Here is a 17,888-nt window from a genome sequence, read left to right as displayed (position 1 = left end):
GAGTGTGTGGGTGGGTGAGTGGGTGGGTGGGTCAGTGGGTGAATGTGTAAATGAGTGGGTGTGTTGGTGGATGAGTGGGTGTGTGGGTGGGTGAGTGTGTGGGTGAGTGGGTGTGTGGGTGAGTGAGTGTGTGGGTGGGTGAGTGGGTGTGTGGGTGGGTGTGTGGGTGGGTGAGTGGGTGTGTGGGTGGGTGAGTGAGTACCCCCACCACGCGTCCTCACCTGCTGCAGCATCTCCTCGGTGCCGGTGAGCTTCTCGCGGTGCTCATCCAGACAGAACTCGAGCTCCCGGATCTTGTCCCCCTGCGCCTCCACCTGGTCGGTGAGCACGCTCACCTACACGCACAAAGACAAAGACCCCCTCGTATAGCCTCAGCAGACTGTTGAGGCAAGTGCTGTTAGTGATCACCTATGAAGGCTGGAACGGCATGCGAGGGGGAGGGTGGCCAGAACCACGCCCGGCCGTCTTTGTCTCCCTCGTGGTGATGTTTACACACCACACTGGGTACTCAATTGAGGCTGAGTCTACCTAGGGCAGGCCGAGAACCGGGTCAAATAATTGCCACTGGTGTTGGTGGAAATAGAACTTGGGTCGTCGGTTTCAGAGAGCGGCATGCTCAACATTCCTCTACCGCACACGCACACACGCACGGACAGCCGTACGCGCACACACACACAGACAGCCGCACACGCACACACACGACGGCTGTCACCCACGTGGCCTCTCCGTAGGGTGTGGGGCGAGCGCTACTAACGAGCGCTCACAGTCTAACTAGGTGAGGGCTCAAGAAGACATCTGGACGAGTCTCATTTGCAAGGGTGGTTGATTCGCGTATTTAACGTTGAACTTTTTTTGCACCGTACGTAGCCAACCGTGCTGATTGGAGAAGCGGGGGGGGGGGAGTAAGGACGACAAACTAAGCACAAAAAACTGCTCTAAAGAAATGAGATCGAAAAGTGGGTAGCTCCAGCCACTTCCAAGTATCGGAAGATTTCCAGACGGCCGCAGAAATGCATCTGAAAGCGCGATGTGGTCCCCATCTTTGATTGAAGGCCGGCCAAAAGCCGCTGCTGGGAGGATGACTGCAGTTCACGTGGTGAAGGTTAATGTCCCTTGACAAGAGGTGGTGTGGATAGCAGCACACACACAGCTACTATTGCTGCTACTGCTGCAGCTTCTGCTGCAGCTTCTGCTGCTGCTACTGTTGATGCTATTGCTGCTGCTGCTATTGCTGCTGCTATTGCTACTGCTGCTGCTACTGCTGTTGCTGCTACTGCTGCTACTGCTGCTACTGCTGCTGCTATTGCTGCTGCTGCTTCTCACCTGCAGCACGAGTGACTCCCGGTCCTCCTCCAGACGGGACAGCCGCTCCTGGTAGTCCTCCCCCTCGGACCCAGGCTGCCCGTTCTTCTGCAAACACAAACACGCACAAAGACAAAGGTCACCCCTATAGCCTCAACAGACTGTGGGGGGCCCATGCCGTTTCGCGAGTAGCACCTACGAAGGCCGGCACGGCACGCGAGGGAGTGGGTGGCCAGCACCAGGTCGGGCCGCCTTTGTCTCCCCAGTGCCAATGTTTACGCGTCGCACCAGGTTATTCATTTAAGGCTGAGTTGACCTTGAGGAGGCCCTGGACCAAGTTCAGATAATCCTCACTGGTGTTGGTCGTGAGCGGGAATCGAACTCGGGTGGCCGGGTTCATAGCGCAGCAGTGTTAACCACTGCACCACCCATCCCCATATACAGGACAAAGACGAAGATTCCCCCATATAGGCTGAACAGACTGTGGGAGCAAGTGCTGTTAGTAAGCACCTGTGAAGGCCGGAATGGACACAAGAGGGTGGATTGCCAGCACCCCGCTTGGCCAGCCTTTGTCTCGTGAGTGCCGATGTTTACTACACACCGCACCGGGCACTCGTTTGAGGCCGAGTCGACCGAGTCTCGACACACACATCCTCACCGACTCGCCACGTGAATACCACCAGGGGCTGTGCGAGTTCCGTTACATTCTTCCCTTCGGCAGGGGCAGCGGGCACACGAGAATATTTCCCCGTTTTTACAGCCGCACGGGACATCGCGTATCTCTCCAACGCAACAGCTGGCGTCGCGAGCCGCCGGGGCGGCATGCGCTGCAGGAATGTCTCCGCCGCCCAGCGCGGGCGACGAGAAGAACGCAGGCACCGCACTCTCCCCCCGGGCCCCCCTCCGCCCCCGCAGGCGCACGCGTGCGCACGCACACTCGCTCAGGAGCTGCTCGCCACGGCGCGTTTCCCAGGAGAGACGCCCCAGCTGCCAAAACTTGCGAAGCCGCGGGAACGCGCCGCGCACGCCGCCAGAGAGCGGTGACGCCGCGGATTTCGTGAAGCCTCGTGCCGCCGGCTGAGTGACTCCTGAAGACGAGGAGGTCCCGGCCCCTGGGACTCGGCGTGAACCGATGTGAAGTGGCTCAGGAACGACGAGAAGATGCAGCGCTCAATGGGCCGGGAGTTAAGATATATCTGTGACGCAATACACTTAGGACGCGAGATACCCGGGTGTCGAGGGACACGGGACTGAAGGCAATTGGGGCTCAAGACGCTTGACGCTTCAGACGCAGGAGACTAGCTGCTAAGGGACTTCGGAATAAAGAGGCCTGGGACCCAACAAACCTGGGAGTAGAGGCATCAAGGACTCAAGACACCCATCAGCATGAATGTGCACGATCCTATAAAACTATAAACTACTTTTTTATTTTACCAGGTAAGGCCCCACTGAGCTACGTAGCTCTTTTTCAAAATATACCTGGCCGCGAATGATAGCTCAACGAAGTGGACTTATCATGTGGAAATGTATAGCAGCCAAATATTCTCAAACGGGTGACGTTGATTCGAAATGTCGAGGAGAAAAAACCGGAGGACCCGGAGGATAATCCACGTGACCACGTGGAGAACACGCAAACTCCAAATATACAGCAGCAGGTGTCAGGGTCGGGATTGATCCCCCGACCTCCTGCATACCAGGCGAGGTAGTTAACATCTCACCACCGTGGCGCCCCACAGCATGGGCCCAAGCCACTATTACCCAGCACCATACAAACGCCATCCGCCGCACAACAACCCGAGCCATTTCAAGAACGCAGCCTTATTTATAAGTTGCAACTCTTCAAGCCATGGAGGGCCGCCCTGGCGTTACGACCAGTAACAACGGCGTTGTAATCCACACCGAAATCGCAACGATTCCATCTCCTGGTGAGGCAGTTGATACAATGGACGAGTGACCCCCCCCCCGCGGCCAGCCCCCCACCGCCAGCCCCCCACGGCAAGCCCCCCACCGCCAGGCCCCCAACGCTAACCCCCCACCGCTAGCCCCCCACCGCCTCTGTCCACGCAACAGCAGTAAGAACGGTCACACCACAGTTAGTGTCGACCGGCAGGACGTGTCTGGTGGGGTAAAGTGTGGGGTAAAGTGTGGGTACTCCCCCACCCCCCGACCTCTTCTCCCAAGACGAACTAGCCAGCATGGGAGGGTGTGAGAACAAAGCCCCGCGGGGGGGGCGCCCCCCTTCCGCGAGAGAGCAAATCTCAGGGCTGCGCCTTCACCCGTCCTGCAGCCACACGCACGTGGCGAGACCCCCACTCGGTTAAGGGGGTGGGGGGAGGTTGGGGGAACGGGGGGGGGGGCTCACTGGCGCCACCACAAGCCCATCGCGGGGCCAGAGTCGCTGGGGATCGACATTTCTACCCTCGTTGCTACAGCACCAACATCGTCATCATCGTCATCGTCATCATCACGAAGAGGTGGGGGGGGGGTGGAACGGGGCTGGGATTGTGGAGAGGGCATGGCGGGAGGAGTGGGGAGGCGGGAGGAGTGGGGAGGCGAGCGAGCAGGAGGAGCGTTCCGTTGGACGGGAGCAGCCACCGACACCCACTGAGACGAGCCGTCTCTGCCGTGCAACTGCGGCGTTGCCTTTCTTACAATCGCAGCATCATCATTGCTCTTATTATCATCCGTTGTCCTTTTAAACATATGCAAGCTAAAGACATCCTATGGAATGTTAAGTGAGAGTGAGTGGGCTCTGGGCTTGAGGGATGATGGAGGCGCCGGGGGTCGAGACTGGAGACGGAGCGGCAGTCGAACGTGGGAATGGAAGCACGTGTTAGGGGAGGCGGCCAGGGGGTTCATTATTCAGTACCCCGACTTGTCCACATTCATAGTAACAAAGATCCCCTTCCTCCCCGTGTAGCCTACAGAGGCAGTTGGATAAAGAGCCGTTAGCGAGCACGAGGGTGGAGTGTGTGGCCAGTACCATCCCCGACCACCTTTGTCTCCCCAGTACACACACTGCCCTCATGTAAACCTTGGTCACCCAATGGCAGTGCCCCCCCCCCGCCCCCCAGGACCAGTGTAGATTTGACTCCCCGTCACTGATGCTCGCCGTGGCCCGGAACGGAACTCAGGTTGCACGTCTGTAGTGCAGTTCACTAACCATTCAGATTAACACAACAACCGCCATTCACGACTAAGTGGCAAGTGACGTTACAACGGCGCTTGTGCCAGGCTAGGTGCACTCCCGATGCCACGTGAAGTGTCGACGGCTCGCTGACAGGAGGTCACTGGATAGACCCAGGTGCCATGTGTTAACTGACTGAGACGACTGACAGATGCACCACCTGTGTCCCCTGCTGTGCCAACTTGCTACATTTCAGCAGCCCGGCTAACACACGCAGATTAACGCGCACCACACACACCACACGTGGGATTCATGTTGGGGGATTTATTTTATTGAGAAAGGGTCGTGGCTCCTCGTGGCGAGGAGTCAGCCTTTTTCCGGCGCTGACTCTACAAAAAGGAAGTTATCGCGTTTCATTAACAGCTTTTATTTGAGACTGCATAACAATGGCAAAGTGGGGGCGAGATAGAGCCATCACCTCGGCCACACAGACTCAGCACAGCTCAGCTCTGATACCAACTTCTAGTGCAGATTACAGGACACTTTCAACGATAATTTGAGAAAATAACTCAATTGGAATACACAAAGCACAACCATCGCCTCCCTCCTGCGAAAACTCGCTAATGACTCACTTGAGTCACAACAACAACAAGCCACTGAATCACTGAGTCACAACAGCCGCCGTTCGCCACTAAGCGACGGTGGCATCACCACGGCGCTTGTGCCAGGCTAGGTGCATTGAGGCCACGCTTGGCAGGAGGTCACGGGACAGACCCAGCAGGTACCATGGATTGACTGACTCAGATGACTGTCAGATGCACCACCTGGTCAAAATCTTAGTCACACACTCGTGGCTATTAAATGTTGATGTAACGTAAAGTCATTTTTTATTTTACCATAAAAAGTTCCACTGAGCTATGTAGCTCGTTTTCAGAAGCGGTCTGGCAACAAATGATAGCTAAACGAAGTGGCTTATCACGTGAAAATGTATAGCAGCCAAATACTCTAAATGCGTGTCTCTAAACGTGGAGAGAAAAACCCAGAGGACCCTGAGAAAAACCCACGCGACCACGGGGAGAGAGACACACAAACTCCAAATATTGGACAGGAGTCTGGGTCGGGATCGAACCCACGACCTCCTGTATACCAGGCGAGGTAGTTAACATTAGTGGGCAATCCCCTCCCACCCCCATTCCTTCACAACCAATACCATCAGGTCCGGGAAGTCGCTAAGGGCAGCAACACGACGTCATTGTAAGGATTAATTCACATTGGATCGACTTGTCTACGTGAGAGTTCTCACGCGCACTCGTTACTGCTGGCAGCGCGAGCGCATTCGTACCTTCATCCTCAGTTGGAAAGCTTCAATAAAGGCCGTTATCATTATTGTTATTATAATGAAATATATATAACCACATGACGGCATGGGTTGGTGCAGTGGTAACAGTCGTGCCTCACAGCCAGCAAGAGCCTGGGTTCAATCCCCGACTCGGGCGTCTTTCTGTCTGGAGTTTTGTATGTTCTCCAATCTGTTCTGTGTGGGTTTCCTACGGGACCTCCCATAGCTAAAAAAAACACACACAGACACAAATAAAAAACAAAAATCCCTTGTATAGCCTCAACAGACTGGTGGGGCAACATGCTGTTAGCGAGCACCTATGAAGGCAGGCAAGGCACACGAGGGGGTGGGTGGCCAACACCACGCCCGGTTGCCGTTGTCTCCCCAGTGGCGATGTTTACACATCACACCAGGCAGTCATGTGAGGCTGAGTCGACCTAGGGGAGGCCCAGGACTGATCCCCACACAGACACACGCACAGACACAAAGTCAAAGACACACATACACAGATAGACACAAACAATGGTATTGGCCAAAAGACGTCCATTCCAATACTGAACTTCACCTGAAAATGATTGCAATTTGGATCGCACACAGCAACAACAAACATCTCCTGCGAAACTTGGCAGGGACCCTACTGCAAAAACAAATATATGAGGCTTTTCCTGCGTAAACAAGTGGAGTGATTAAAAAAACGACTTCAACTAGTTTTATTTGACCACGGAAGGCCCACTGAGCCCACTGAGCGACGTGGCTCTTTTTCAGAAGCGACCTTTCTATCACAAATGAGAGTTCAACGAAGTGGCTTATCATAATGGACATTTATTGCAGCCAAATACCCTAAATGTGAAGTAAGAAACCAGAAGACCCGGAGAAAAATGAACGCGACCACGGGGAGAGAGAGAGAGAGACACGCAAACTCCAAATATACAGCAGCAGGCGTCAGGGTCGGGATGGAACCCACGACTACCTGCATACCAGGCGAGGTAGTTAATCATAATACCAACAGCGCCACTAAGTGGCAGTGACGCCACCAACGTCCCGCGTGTGTGCACGGCGAGGCCGTCACGAGAAGCGCGAGCGAAGGCTCGCCGCCGCCAGGAGGTGACGGGACAGACCCCCTGGGCACGGCACGGGTCGGCCGGCCAGAGGTGGCCGGGCACGTTGCACCACCCCCTGCAGGTGCCCACTGCAGTGCCGGCCGGGGGTGTTCACTCACTCGAGAGTCAGAATCGTGCCAACGTCTAAATCCGAAAAAACACAAGTCGGTCGTATTTCCACGTGCCCACAGCCACCAACACCAGCAGCACCCCTTCCCCCGCACTCTGCGCAGGGGGGGTGGGGTCGGCCCTTGCCACCAGCCCAGCGAACTTCACTAATACTCAGAGGGGCACGGGCACTTTCGCCGATAAGACATCGTCAGTGCGAGGGCCAGCCACACATTTGACACCATTGGGGTTTGACAGCAGCACGATGTTGATGATGGGGGTGTTGTTACTCTGTGTGTATTGTCGGGGGGCCGCACATCAGGGGCCGCACTAAAGTCCACCAGGGGTTACCAGCGCCCCCCCCCCACCCCCGCGGGCATGGCAGCGAGGACCACTGCTGCACCAAACGCTTTCGGAAACACAGAAAGTTGGCGGTCCACTCCGTGTCCGTTCTGCTCAACAGCCGGACGTAGACGCCGCATCGCGAGCCAGGGCGCTTCCCGCGATGTCTGCCCGCGTCACCACAGTGGACGTGTTGTGCGTGATTGTGTCCCACCACCCACGCCGGGTGGGGTGGGGGGGGAGGTCGGTCACAGAACGTCGATTGTCGTGAACGAGCGATAAATTTACGAACGACGAGGCCGGCGAAGTGGCCCCCTCGCCCTGGAACAGCGCCAGGGTCCGGCCAGCCGATGTCCCACGCCCGTGTCCCATGCAACGCTGTGAATAATGTTATTTATTTATTTTAAAAGAATCCAGTGGAAAATAAAGCCCTTCCAGAAGAAGAGTTTGTGTGTAACAAAGTGTGACATTAAGAGCCAGATTCGCATCTTGGCAACGTGGCCCCAAACGCATTGCGGCTTAGTGATTTGGGCTGCTCCGTTCGTGATGTGACGGAAACTTCGGTGAATTATTTTTTTTTAGTTGGCAAAAAAAAAACCATCGGGCGGAAATGCATTGGGCTCTCGAGAGCTTGACGACGAGCGTTTTCTATCATTTCAGTTTTTCTTATTCTCTTTGTTTTAAAAACCCCGAAACAAACCCCTAAGTACGTCCTTGACTGTACTTCACCCGTGAAGGCCACAGCTCGGCCTTGCGAGATGCCGTGCGGGTTTATTATTTACATTTTCCCTGGAACAGAAAGAGAGAGAGACGGGGGGAGAGAGGTGGAGTCGGGGAGGGGGGCGAGGGGGTGGGTGGGGGCGGTGGTTGTTGTTGTGGCTCACGGTCAACCCCGCAGGGGCTGTTAAATTTAAACTCCGCGCGTGGTCGTGGTGGAACAGTGAGGTCCGCGGGGAGAAGTGCGGGGACTGTGAGAGGGAATCACAGCTGAAGAGAGGGGGGGGGGGTAGGTGGTGGTGGGTGGTGAGGGTAGTAGCAGGGATTTGTGGGGGAAGCGAGTGTGCGACAGAGAGTGAGGGAGCGTGCACGGGTGGGGGAGAGAGAGAGAGACGGGTCTGCCGATCCAACTATGGGAGTGTGCCGGAGAGTTTGGGGGTGGTGGGTGGTGGTGGCGGGGGGGTGGTATGTCGAGAGTTTGGGATCGCTCGCAGCAGGGATTGTTGAAGAGATGCCCCAAAGCCGCGTGCCTGCGTGTGTGAGCATGCACGCGCTCGCACGTGCACGCGCTCACGCTCACGCGCACGTGCGAGCGCGTGAGCGCGTGCGCACGTGCACGCGCGCGTGAGCGGGCACGCGTGAGTGTACGCGTGTTTGGGAGCGTCGGTTCACACGTGGCAACTTGCAAGGGTCTCTCCTCTTTTTCTCTCTCCTCCCCTTGTGTCTCTCTCTCTCTCTTACCCTGCTTGCTAACTCGTTCGTTCGTCTGTCCATCCGCACTTTTTTGGAGGAGGGGGGGGGGCATGAGACATGGGGGATGGGAGGCAGCTCTGTGCCAGGAACAGGCGGAAAGAGACTTGTGCTAAAACTGTGGAGGCCCCCGTGATGTCAGGCCGCAAGCATGCGATCCCCAAGGAGCGTGGCCCCCTATTAAAAATTGGCGGCAGAAGGTGTCCCAGAGACGGCGGGATGAGAGCGGGGTACCATGGCAAGCCAGGAAGGGCTCCCCCATCCCCTCCCTCGTTAATTTCGAAAAGAAACTCAGAAGCTGAGACATTTGGGCGTTCGTATGAATTCTGAATGTCAGCTAAATCAAGATAAGTGGAACAGGTTTCCCCGAATGGCAAAGACCGGTTACGAGTTCTTGGCGAATGTAATATATTATTATGATGTAATATATTATTTGCTCAGCAAAAGCTTCGCTTAGTTTAAATGGTATTTTACAACAGGGCTCGGGATTACGATGTTTGACCGATTCCGTATGAATGAGCGTCTGGCCTCATGTCGGCAGGAGAGCAGAGTACCTGGCGAAAACCGATTGCGTACGAGGCGGTAATAATAACATCTTCGTACAGGTCGATTCAATAATCCATTGCTGTACCGTCATCTCCAGACCACCTTGAAAAGCCCGAAGCCTACAACACCGGATGCTCCCAAGTAGTCGACCATTCACGCACTGCTTGCCAGGCTCAAAACCGCCTTAGCTTCCCAGATCTGACGAGATCGGACGATGCGCGGGACGAGTCACTCGTCGGGTACGAGGGTTAACGCCCAAACTCCACACAGATGGGTAACCAGTTGCTCGGAGCAAGATTCGGAGAGGTTGAGCGCTCCTCGACTGGACCAGTTACGACCAAGAAAACCCTCATGGCAGGTATTAATAATAATACATTTACATTTGTAAAGTGACGAATTTAATACGTAGATTGCAATGCGCCACCGTGTATGGAAAGCAGCAAATAGACAGAACCTGAAGGGTGCACGGCCAGGACTAGGGGGTGGTAAAGGCCTCCTTAAAAGAGGCGAGTTTTCCAGACAAACTCAAATTGCTGTAACGACTCAGATCGTCATCTCAGCAAAGGCAAAGCGTCGTTCCAAACCTTGGGAGCTGCACTGCTAACAGCCCCGTCAGCCCAGGAACAGGGCTCATGACCTCCGCGTCATCAGAAGACGGCAATCCAAGGATCTCGGGGGACTTCGACGGTGACCCTCAACATCGCCGTCACCTTCCAGGGCCACACCTGCAACACCTGGCGGCAAGGCTCTGGTGGTCGTCACCCACCCAACTACTAACCAGGCGCTGCCCCTACTCGGCTTCTGAGATTTCACGAGTTCGGGTGTATATATATATAAAATCAAGTATATACAGGGTGCTTAAAAAAATGTTAACACTTACATGGGACTATCGTCTTGAATGGAAAAAGAATGTATAATATACTGTAGTATGAAAACAAATATATGTTAATAGCTTCAAAAAGTCAAAGAGCCTCCAATTGTTCGCCATCATTGTCAACGCATGCCTGGAATCTTCTCCAGGTAGTCTCCAGAGCCCGGATGGCACATTTCTTGTGGTATTATTGCAAATTCTCAGAAGTGTTAAGAACATGTTTTGTTGAAGCACCCTGTCTATCGGGCGTGTGTTATGGGTCGATGTTGGGCTATTCGCGACTTCTCGGAACAAAACCGAGAGGAAGAAGAAGATCCCTCGCGTTCAGGTTGATCAGAGGAGGTGTGTGGAGAGAACGTCTTACGGTGGAGCTTAACGGACGAAGAGCAAAGTTGGGGAGACAAAGACAGAGGTGCTACCGCACGGGTGTTAGCGGTTGTCCTGCATAGCGCAGGGAGCGAAGAAGCTCCCGGCACAGGGAGCGAAACGTCAGACAACGCGCCGAACGACGACACGCGTCACGAGCCGTAAACACGTCCGGAGAGCTCCAAACAGAGAGATTTAGTGAGAGAATCCAGCTAATGGAACGGTCTCCACATGGAAGAGAAGGCCCGGGGAGAACGATCTGGGAAAAATGAGAATCCATGGCTGTGAACTTTTCACCAAGCGACGGCGCGATGGATGTATTCATGGATTGAAGGACATTCTGTAAATACTCAGGCGGTGGCGGTTCTGAGCAGCATTCTCATCCAGCACTGGAAAAGTTAAAAGTCAAAGTGATTTCCTGCTTTATTTGAGCATTGCAGTGGTGCTCATATGCTGTTTTGAGCCTTAAGTCAGTGGTGGGAATTCCACCTACCTATGATGGGACAACCACTGTCGCCTTCCCCACAGAGTGGTACTCATCGTAGCACGTGCAGTGGCATGGTGGGCTGAGTCAACCCTCACCCTAGCCAGGATTTGTCATCTGTGAGCAGCTCACCCTGACCGGGCCGGGCAATGGGTTATATTTTCTTAAACTATCGTGTTTTTGTATTATTCGTTGTTGTAACGTTCTTACCCGACTCTACTGGACATCCGTGCAAAAGTGCTTTATTACTCATCGGATTCCTTCGGGTTAAATAAATATTCAAATTCTGAAACGTGGGTTGGTCCAAGTAAGTGGCTTTAGAAAGTCGAATGGAGGCGAGTGCGTGGCTGAGAGATCGGAATACCGAGCCAGCAATTGCTCGGAGCCCGTGGTTGAATCCGAGTTCGAGGTTCTCAGAGACAGATTAAGCTTAGACCATAAATGCAGTGGTTAGTGGTCTCAGCTTCGTCACCAGTGACTGCACAAAAAACACAACAACGACCCATTACATTGATTCATTCGTGCAGTTAATTAGCGAACTTCCAGCTCTGGGAATAAAAAACCCCATCAGTTTGACGGTCATGCGACGAACTCACAAGAGAGCGCGGGGGTGAGTGCACCCCCTACTGGTCACGTGCAGCACTCCACAGACAATCGTCCCGTGTGGGCATCTCTGAAACGGGGGGGGGGGGGGGGTCATCCTCTGTTCACTGCGCTCTGTGAGATTTCCGAATGGATTCTTTCACCGCACGACTTCATTGGCGATGACACAATTGGAATACATGTTTATAGTTTGCAAACTTTTGTTTCAGATATTTTTTTATTTATATAACTGCTTTGCAGCCTGGACCGATGGCAAAGAAGAAGCTAATAGTTCAGTGGGCTTTACCTGGTAAGACAACAAAAAAATAGTTTCGTATTATTTGTAGATTTATTTTTTAAGTGTTTTCTTTACTTTTCTATACTTTGCACTCCTAAGTATTGTTTGTTGTTGCATCGTTCTAACCGCCCCTACTGGACATCTGTGAAAAAGAGCTTTATTTCTCATCGGATTCCTCCAGTATGAATACAAATTCTCACATAAAGTGTGTGCATGTTACATCACACAATTAATATTCAAAGGACATGCTCCACCAAACTCTGGGCGTGCGCGTGCGAGTGTGTGCGACCGTGTGTGCGAGTGACCTCCACAGTCAAAACAACACGGAAAGTTGCAAGTTCCATAGACGGAGGGAGATCAAAGGGCTCCTGCTCGGAATAAGAACGACACAATGCGGGCACTGTACACGCGCGCGGACTCCGTGCGTGAATGGCAGGTCGCCCAATTGCTCGGCAACGGAGGAGCTGTGAATGGCTTGGAACGTTCTTTTCACTTTAAAAAAAAGACAAAAAATACTTTTAAAAAAAGGTTGTAGTCAAGAGAAAGATTCAAATTGAAGAGAGAATAAAAAGAAAAAAAACCCCGCTTACCCTCTTGTGGAGCCAAGGCAAGCGTGTGCACAGCTCATTCTCCAAATCCATCCCGCTAGGACAAGTCCATGCTCACATCCACGTGGACCTCGCTTGGCGGTGCAGGAGAGGCAGCAGCAGCAGCAGCAGCAAGCCAGCGAGAAACTTCAGGAGGCAAAGCAGGCGAGGGGAGAACGACTCCACCGCGAGGCTTGCGGTAGGGCAGGGAGGGGAGGGGAGGGCAGGGCAGGGGGCAGTGCGGGGGCAGCGGGGAAAAAACCCAACGTGAAGTAACTACGACGGCGGCCGAGTTGTCGAAAGTCGAGTCAAGGAGAAGGGCGCGCGCGGAGTGGGGCGAGAGCCGCGCCAGCGTCACGGCCACAAAGCGCAGCAGCAGCAGCAGGGGCAGGGGCAGCGGCTCCCCGCTCCGGACCGCCCCGGACTCCCCCTCGGCTGCTGAAACCAATTATGGAGACGTCACAGGGGAGGGCGGATGACTTTTCTCAACTACACACACACACGCGCACGAACACACACGCGCGCACGAACACACACACGTACAGACACACGCACGCGCGCACGCACAGACGAACGCGCCGACGCAAAATGCCTCTCTCACCCCCCAGGGCAACGTCACCCGCACGGCGAGGAGCTTCGCACCACAACACAACCTCGGCCCCCAGCCCAACCCCACCGCCACCACTCCCGCACCACCGCCGCCACCACCACGCTAACAGAGGCGCACATGAACAAACACTCCCCCAACGCCCCCCCCCCACCACACTCTCGTCTATTTCCTGCCCCTTGCCCCCCGACACGTCCTGACCCCTTTCTCTCCCTGTCCATATTAAACAGTCGCACACAAAGACAAAGATCCCCCGTACAGCCTTTAAACAGACTGTTGAGGCAAGTGCTGTTAGCGAGCACCTATGAAGGCCTGCACGGCACACGATGGGGTGGATGGCCAACACCACGCCCGGCCGCCTTTGTCTCCCCAGTGGCGATGTTTACACAGCGCACCAGGTACTCATTTGGTGCTAAGTCGATCTAGGGGAGACCCAGGAGCGGTTTAGATAATCGTCACTGGTGTTGGCCGTGAGCGAGAATCGAACTCGGGTGGCCGGGTTCGAAGCGCAGCGTAGCGCTAACCGCTACTCTACCGCTCCCCACGCACACGCGAGCACACACACACGGGCAGAGAGGGAGGGAGATAAAACACACACACACTCACACACTCGGTGGTGTTTACACGACACGGACAACGACGCACGCCTGGGAATGAGTGACCCCGTGGCTCGCTCGCTCTGAGCGTGGGAGCCCCGGGGAAGTCACCGTTGCTGACAGCGCCCAGAGCTCTCCGCACACGCGTCTGGCACATGTGCGTGTGTGCGTGTGTGGTCGACTCAGCCTCAAATGAGTACCTGGTGCCGGGTGTAAACATCGCTACTGGGGAGACAAAGGCGGCCGGGCGTGGTGCCGGCCACCCATCCCCTCGTGTGCCGTGCCGGCTTGTATTAGGTGCTACTACTCGCTAACATCACTTGCCCCAAAAGCATGTCAGTGGCTATACTGGAGATCTTTCTGTCTTTGTGTGTGCGTGTGTGCCCAGGGCAAACGGCTCAAGCTGTAGGAGCCACGGAATGGGAACGAGACCAAGACGAGGAATCCGCGGCCCCGTTTTGTGCGACGCACGCGCCGGGGGTGGAAGGGAGGGCCGGGGGGGGGGGGTCCATCGGGAATTAAGGCGGGGAGGAGGCGGAGGGGGAAGTGCATTCGACATAACTCGAAATGCGTCCGAGTCAGAATTTGTCCCGTTAAATGGGCCACTCTCCAAGCCACGTCAATCGTCGCCGGTTTGCGTGGAATCAGCGGCGCGGGGGATTAAAAAAAAATCTCCCCCCGCAGGCGAAACGATGGGAAGGGAGCTCAGAACCGGCGCGGCCAAGTAAATTGTCCAAATTGTCCAAGACCTTTGGCCCCTGAAACTCCACTCAGTTCGGGAGGGAAACCACCGACGGAGAAAACCCCACGCGCGTGCGAGGGGCCACAGATGGAACACGTGGAAGCGCACACACACACCGACGTCGCTTTACCGCCTTCCCATGGTAAGCCACGTTGTGGCCACGTTGTGCCCACGTTGTCGCCACGTTGTGGCCACGTTGACGGTCGCACGAAGGGGGTCTCACAACCGTTAACAACGCGGCTTCTTCCAATGTAAACGTGTCCGTGTATTTTCTTGAGTCACAGTTTTTTTCCCAATACCAAATTGCGTCTCAGTGACGGACGCGACTGGCATCGTGCGTTGCGATTTAAGTGACGTTGATTTCTCGACTCGACCCCGCAAGGGAGAGGGGGGTGGCATGTGGGGGGTTATGATGATGGCGAAAATGATGACGATGATTCCCTGAACTTCTGCGGAGCGGTCCTGATTGTATTCAAACCCGAGCGGATGATGATTGTGCCGAGCGTGAAGAATGAGGATGATATCCTCTGGGCGTGGGGGGGAGGGCAGCGCGGGGAATGTGCGATGGGGAGGAGAGACAAAGGTGGGCAGGGGGAGAAGAAACAAGGGCTCGCCACGCACCGCAAACTCCAACTCGAATGACTCAACGCTTACGGGAAGCGGGGAGAATCGAGCAGATGCGGGTCACGGGGCATCAAAAGGAGACCAGAGCGTGAGTCCGCATGACCATTACTAACAATACAACGACAGTACAATGACGATGCGATGACAATACAAATACAATAACACACTTTTGTACTTGCGCCATCCTTCCAGTGCTACTGTGATGATACTTTGCAATCGTCCCCAGGTTGCCAGGTTCACAGCGGAGTATGCTAACCGCTGCGCCACTGCTCCCTACACTAGACCACACTGAACTAGCTTAATTTATATTCTTGGTTCTTTCGGTAAATTCACGTAGAAGGGAAATAATAAAATAATAAATAAACAATTAAATTCTCACGACGTTTTAATTGCAACACAAGCAATCGTCATCAGGTGTGAAAACCACTTTTTTCAAATTTTCTTGCCGTGGTTTTCACACCCGATGATGATTGCTTGTGTTGCAATCGAAACGTCGTGAGAATGTTATTGTTTTATTTTTTATTATTGTATTGTTTTCCCTTCTACGTGACTTTACCGAAAGAACCAAGCATATGAATCCCTGCAGTCACGAAAGCTCTAAATCGAAATTTAGATTATTTTACTTTACCAGGTAAGGCCCACCGAGCTGGAGAGCTTTTTTTCAGAAGCGACCTGGCTATCAAAGGATAGATCGACGAAGTGGCTTGTCATCATGTGGATATTTTTAAAGCAGCCAATTACTCTCAACGCACGGTTCTAAATGTGGAGGGGAAACCCCGGCTGTTGGGGCAAGTGCTGTTAACGAGCGACTACTAAGGCCACCTCATCACAACACGAGAGGGGGGGGGGGTGGCTGTAGTACCATGCCAGGCCGCATTTGTCTCCCCAGGTGCCGATGTTAACACACCGCGCCAGGTGCTCATTTGAAGCAGAGCCGCCCTGTGGGAGGGCCCGGGACCGGTTCAAATAGTCGCCACTATTATTATTGGTCGTGAGCGAGCATCGAACTCGGCTCGCAGGTTTTGCAGCGCAACGCGCTAACCACCGCGCCACCGCTCCCTATACCACACGCACGCGTGCGCGCTTGTGAATGACGTAAAATTTCCGAGATAAACTCGGAGAGGTGACGTTTAAAGAACGATTTGAACCTTGTGGCGGGACCCAGGGGTCCCGAATAAACGGAAGTAAAAAATAAAATAAAAATCGCAATCATTTTATTTATTTATTTCTGGCGACTCCGTCCCACCGCGCACATAAATGCCGCGACCCACCTGGCGCGGATCAAAACTCTGAAACTTTAATTAGCGCATCGTGTAGAGCTCGTCGAGAGGAATAGATTGCCGTGTCGTTCGCCCTCAGACATAAAATGACGTCCGAACGCAGTTGATGCGAGAGCCGGGGTGGGCTTATGGGAGCCCGGGGTCCCGCCATCAGGTTCAGTTGTCACCCCGCGTCTGTCCAAGACTTCATTCGAATTGGCGAAGCGACGCACTCGCTCACCGCCAAGTGCTGAGCAGCAGCACCGCTATCAGCCCTGCCCCCCCCCTTGCCCCCCACTAACCATCCAGAGTCATTCGTACCGAACAATCGAGGGGCGGGGGGTATCCCACGGCCAGCGCGAGCATCGCATTCCACGTCTGATTTATGTCACGCAATCCGACAGCGCCCGTGACAGTTTGTGGTGTGGCTGGCGGTGGTTGAAGCTGCTGCTGTGGGGAGCGGTGGCACAGCGAGTTAGCGTATGGACGTGCACGTGACACAAAGATCCCCTGTGTAGCCTCCACGGACCGTAGAGGCAAGTGCACACGAGCAGCTGGGCGATCAGCACCCCACGACCGGTCAACGTCGCCATGTGCTGTTAACACACCGCACCAGGTACTCGCGGTTAAGGCTGAGTCTACCTAGGGGGAGGCCGCAATATCTGCTCCGAAATTCGCCACTTAGGTTAGCCGTGGCCCGGAATCGAACCCGGGTTGGCGGGTACGCGTAGCGGCAGTGCATACACCCACTTCACGTACCAAGCAAATGCTGACTCTGGGAGTTCCTGCTGTGTGTATATATATTTGGTATATAAATATATATCTAACGTGTTGTTGCGCCGTCACAATGTTGTGCGCGTGTTGATGTTACACGTGCCAGAGCAGCCTCTACGATGTGCTGGGGGAGGGGAGAGGAGTGGGTGGGAGGGGAGAGACACATTTGTAAATGGGTATGTGGGGGGGGGGGGGTTACAGTGCAATTTGATTAGCGAAGCTTTACCTAGCCTTCCCCCCCCCCGATGATTTTATCAGAATGTTTGCGACGCGCGGGAGGAGAGGGCGAGAGCCGATGAGCAGCGTGGACAAGCGTTTGCCGTCGGAGCGGATCGCGGGCATCACAGTGATGACGGTGGTGGTGGTGATGGTGACGACGTCGCCTGTTCCACACTCGACGCGAGGTTTAAATGAAAACGACACAAGGCCGTCAAAGTTACATCCCTTGGAGCAGATGACTTGGCGATGATGCCCCGCTGCACGGTCGACAAAAACAAACTCAACAACCTACGCACGCGTCAATGGCACAGACTTGAACACACGAGTGCTGTTGGTGTGTTACGATGAAGGGGCCATCGCCCGATACGGCATGCTGAGGCCTTCATCCAGCAGTGGATTGGGAATGAATGAGCTCGCTGTATGTGTGTGTGTGTGAAGGGAGCTCACTGAGAGAATACCGTTTGGGGTTTTTGTTGTAAGTTAAACAGCGACGTTGCGTTGGCAGCGGTGCACAAGCGCATCAGCAAGACAGATAACTCAACACTTTA

The 17,888-nt window shown here is 54.4% G+C and overlaps 1 protein-coding gene across 2 annotated transcripts in view; it reads right to left on the bottom strand.

Moving 5' to 3' along the window:
- The window catches only part of LOC133351522 (liprin-beta-2-like), a 64,451-nt gene that overhangs the window by 32,008 nt on the left and 14,555 nt on the right, over positions 1-17,888 (bottom strand). The window contains exons 1-3 of one of the 2 annotated variants that reach the window (XM_061566799.1): positions 12,523-13,086; positions 1,324-1,410; positions 222-335 (exon numbers count right to left, since the gene is read on the bottom strand). In XM_061566799.1, coding sequence (XP_061422783.1) covers positions 222-335; positions 1,324-1,410; positions 12,523-12,573 — 252 coding nt within the window. In that variant the 5' untranslated portion in view covers positions 12,574-13,086. Of the gene's footprint in view, positions 1-221; positions 336-1,323; positions 1,411-12,522; positions 13,087-17,888 lie in introns of those variants that run through there. The other variant, XM_061566798.1, reaches the window with a different exon arrangement.

Source organism: Lethenteron reissneri, chromosome 37 (assembly GCF_015708825.2).
Source record: "Lethenteron reissneri isolate LAM-NWPU_2019-01 chromosome 37, ASM1570882v1, whole genome shotgun sequence".
Taxonomy (NCBI): domain Eukaryota; kingdom Metazoa; phylum Chordata; class Hyperoartia; order Petromyzontiformes; family Petromyzontidae; genus Lethenteron; species Lethenteron reissneri.
Note: the sequence above shows the minus strand (reverse complement) of the source record. Positions and strands in the feature narration are given on the sequence as shown.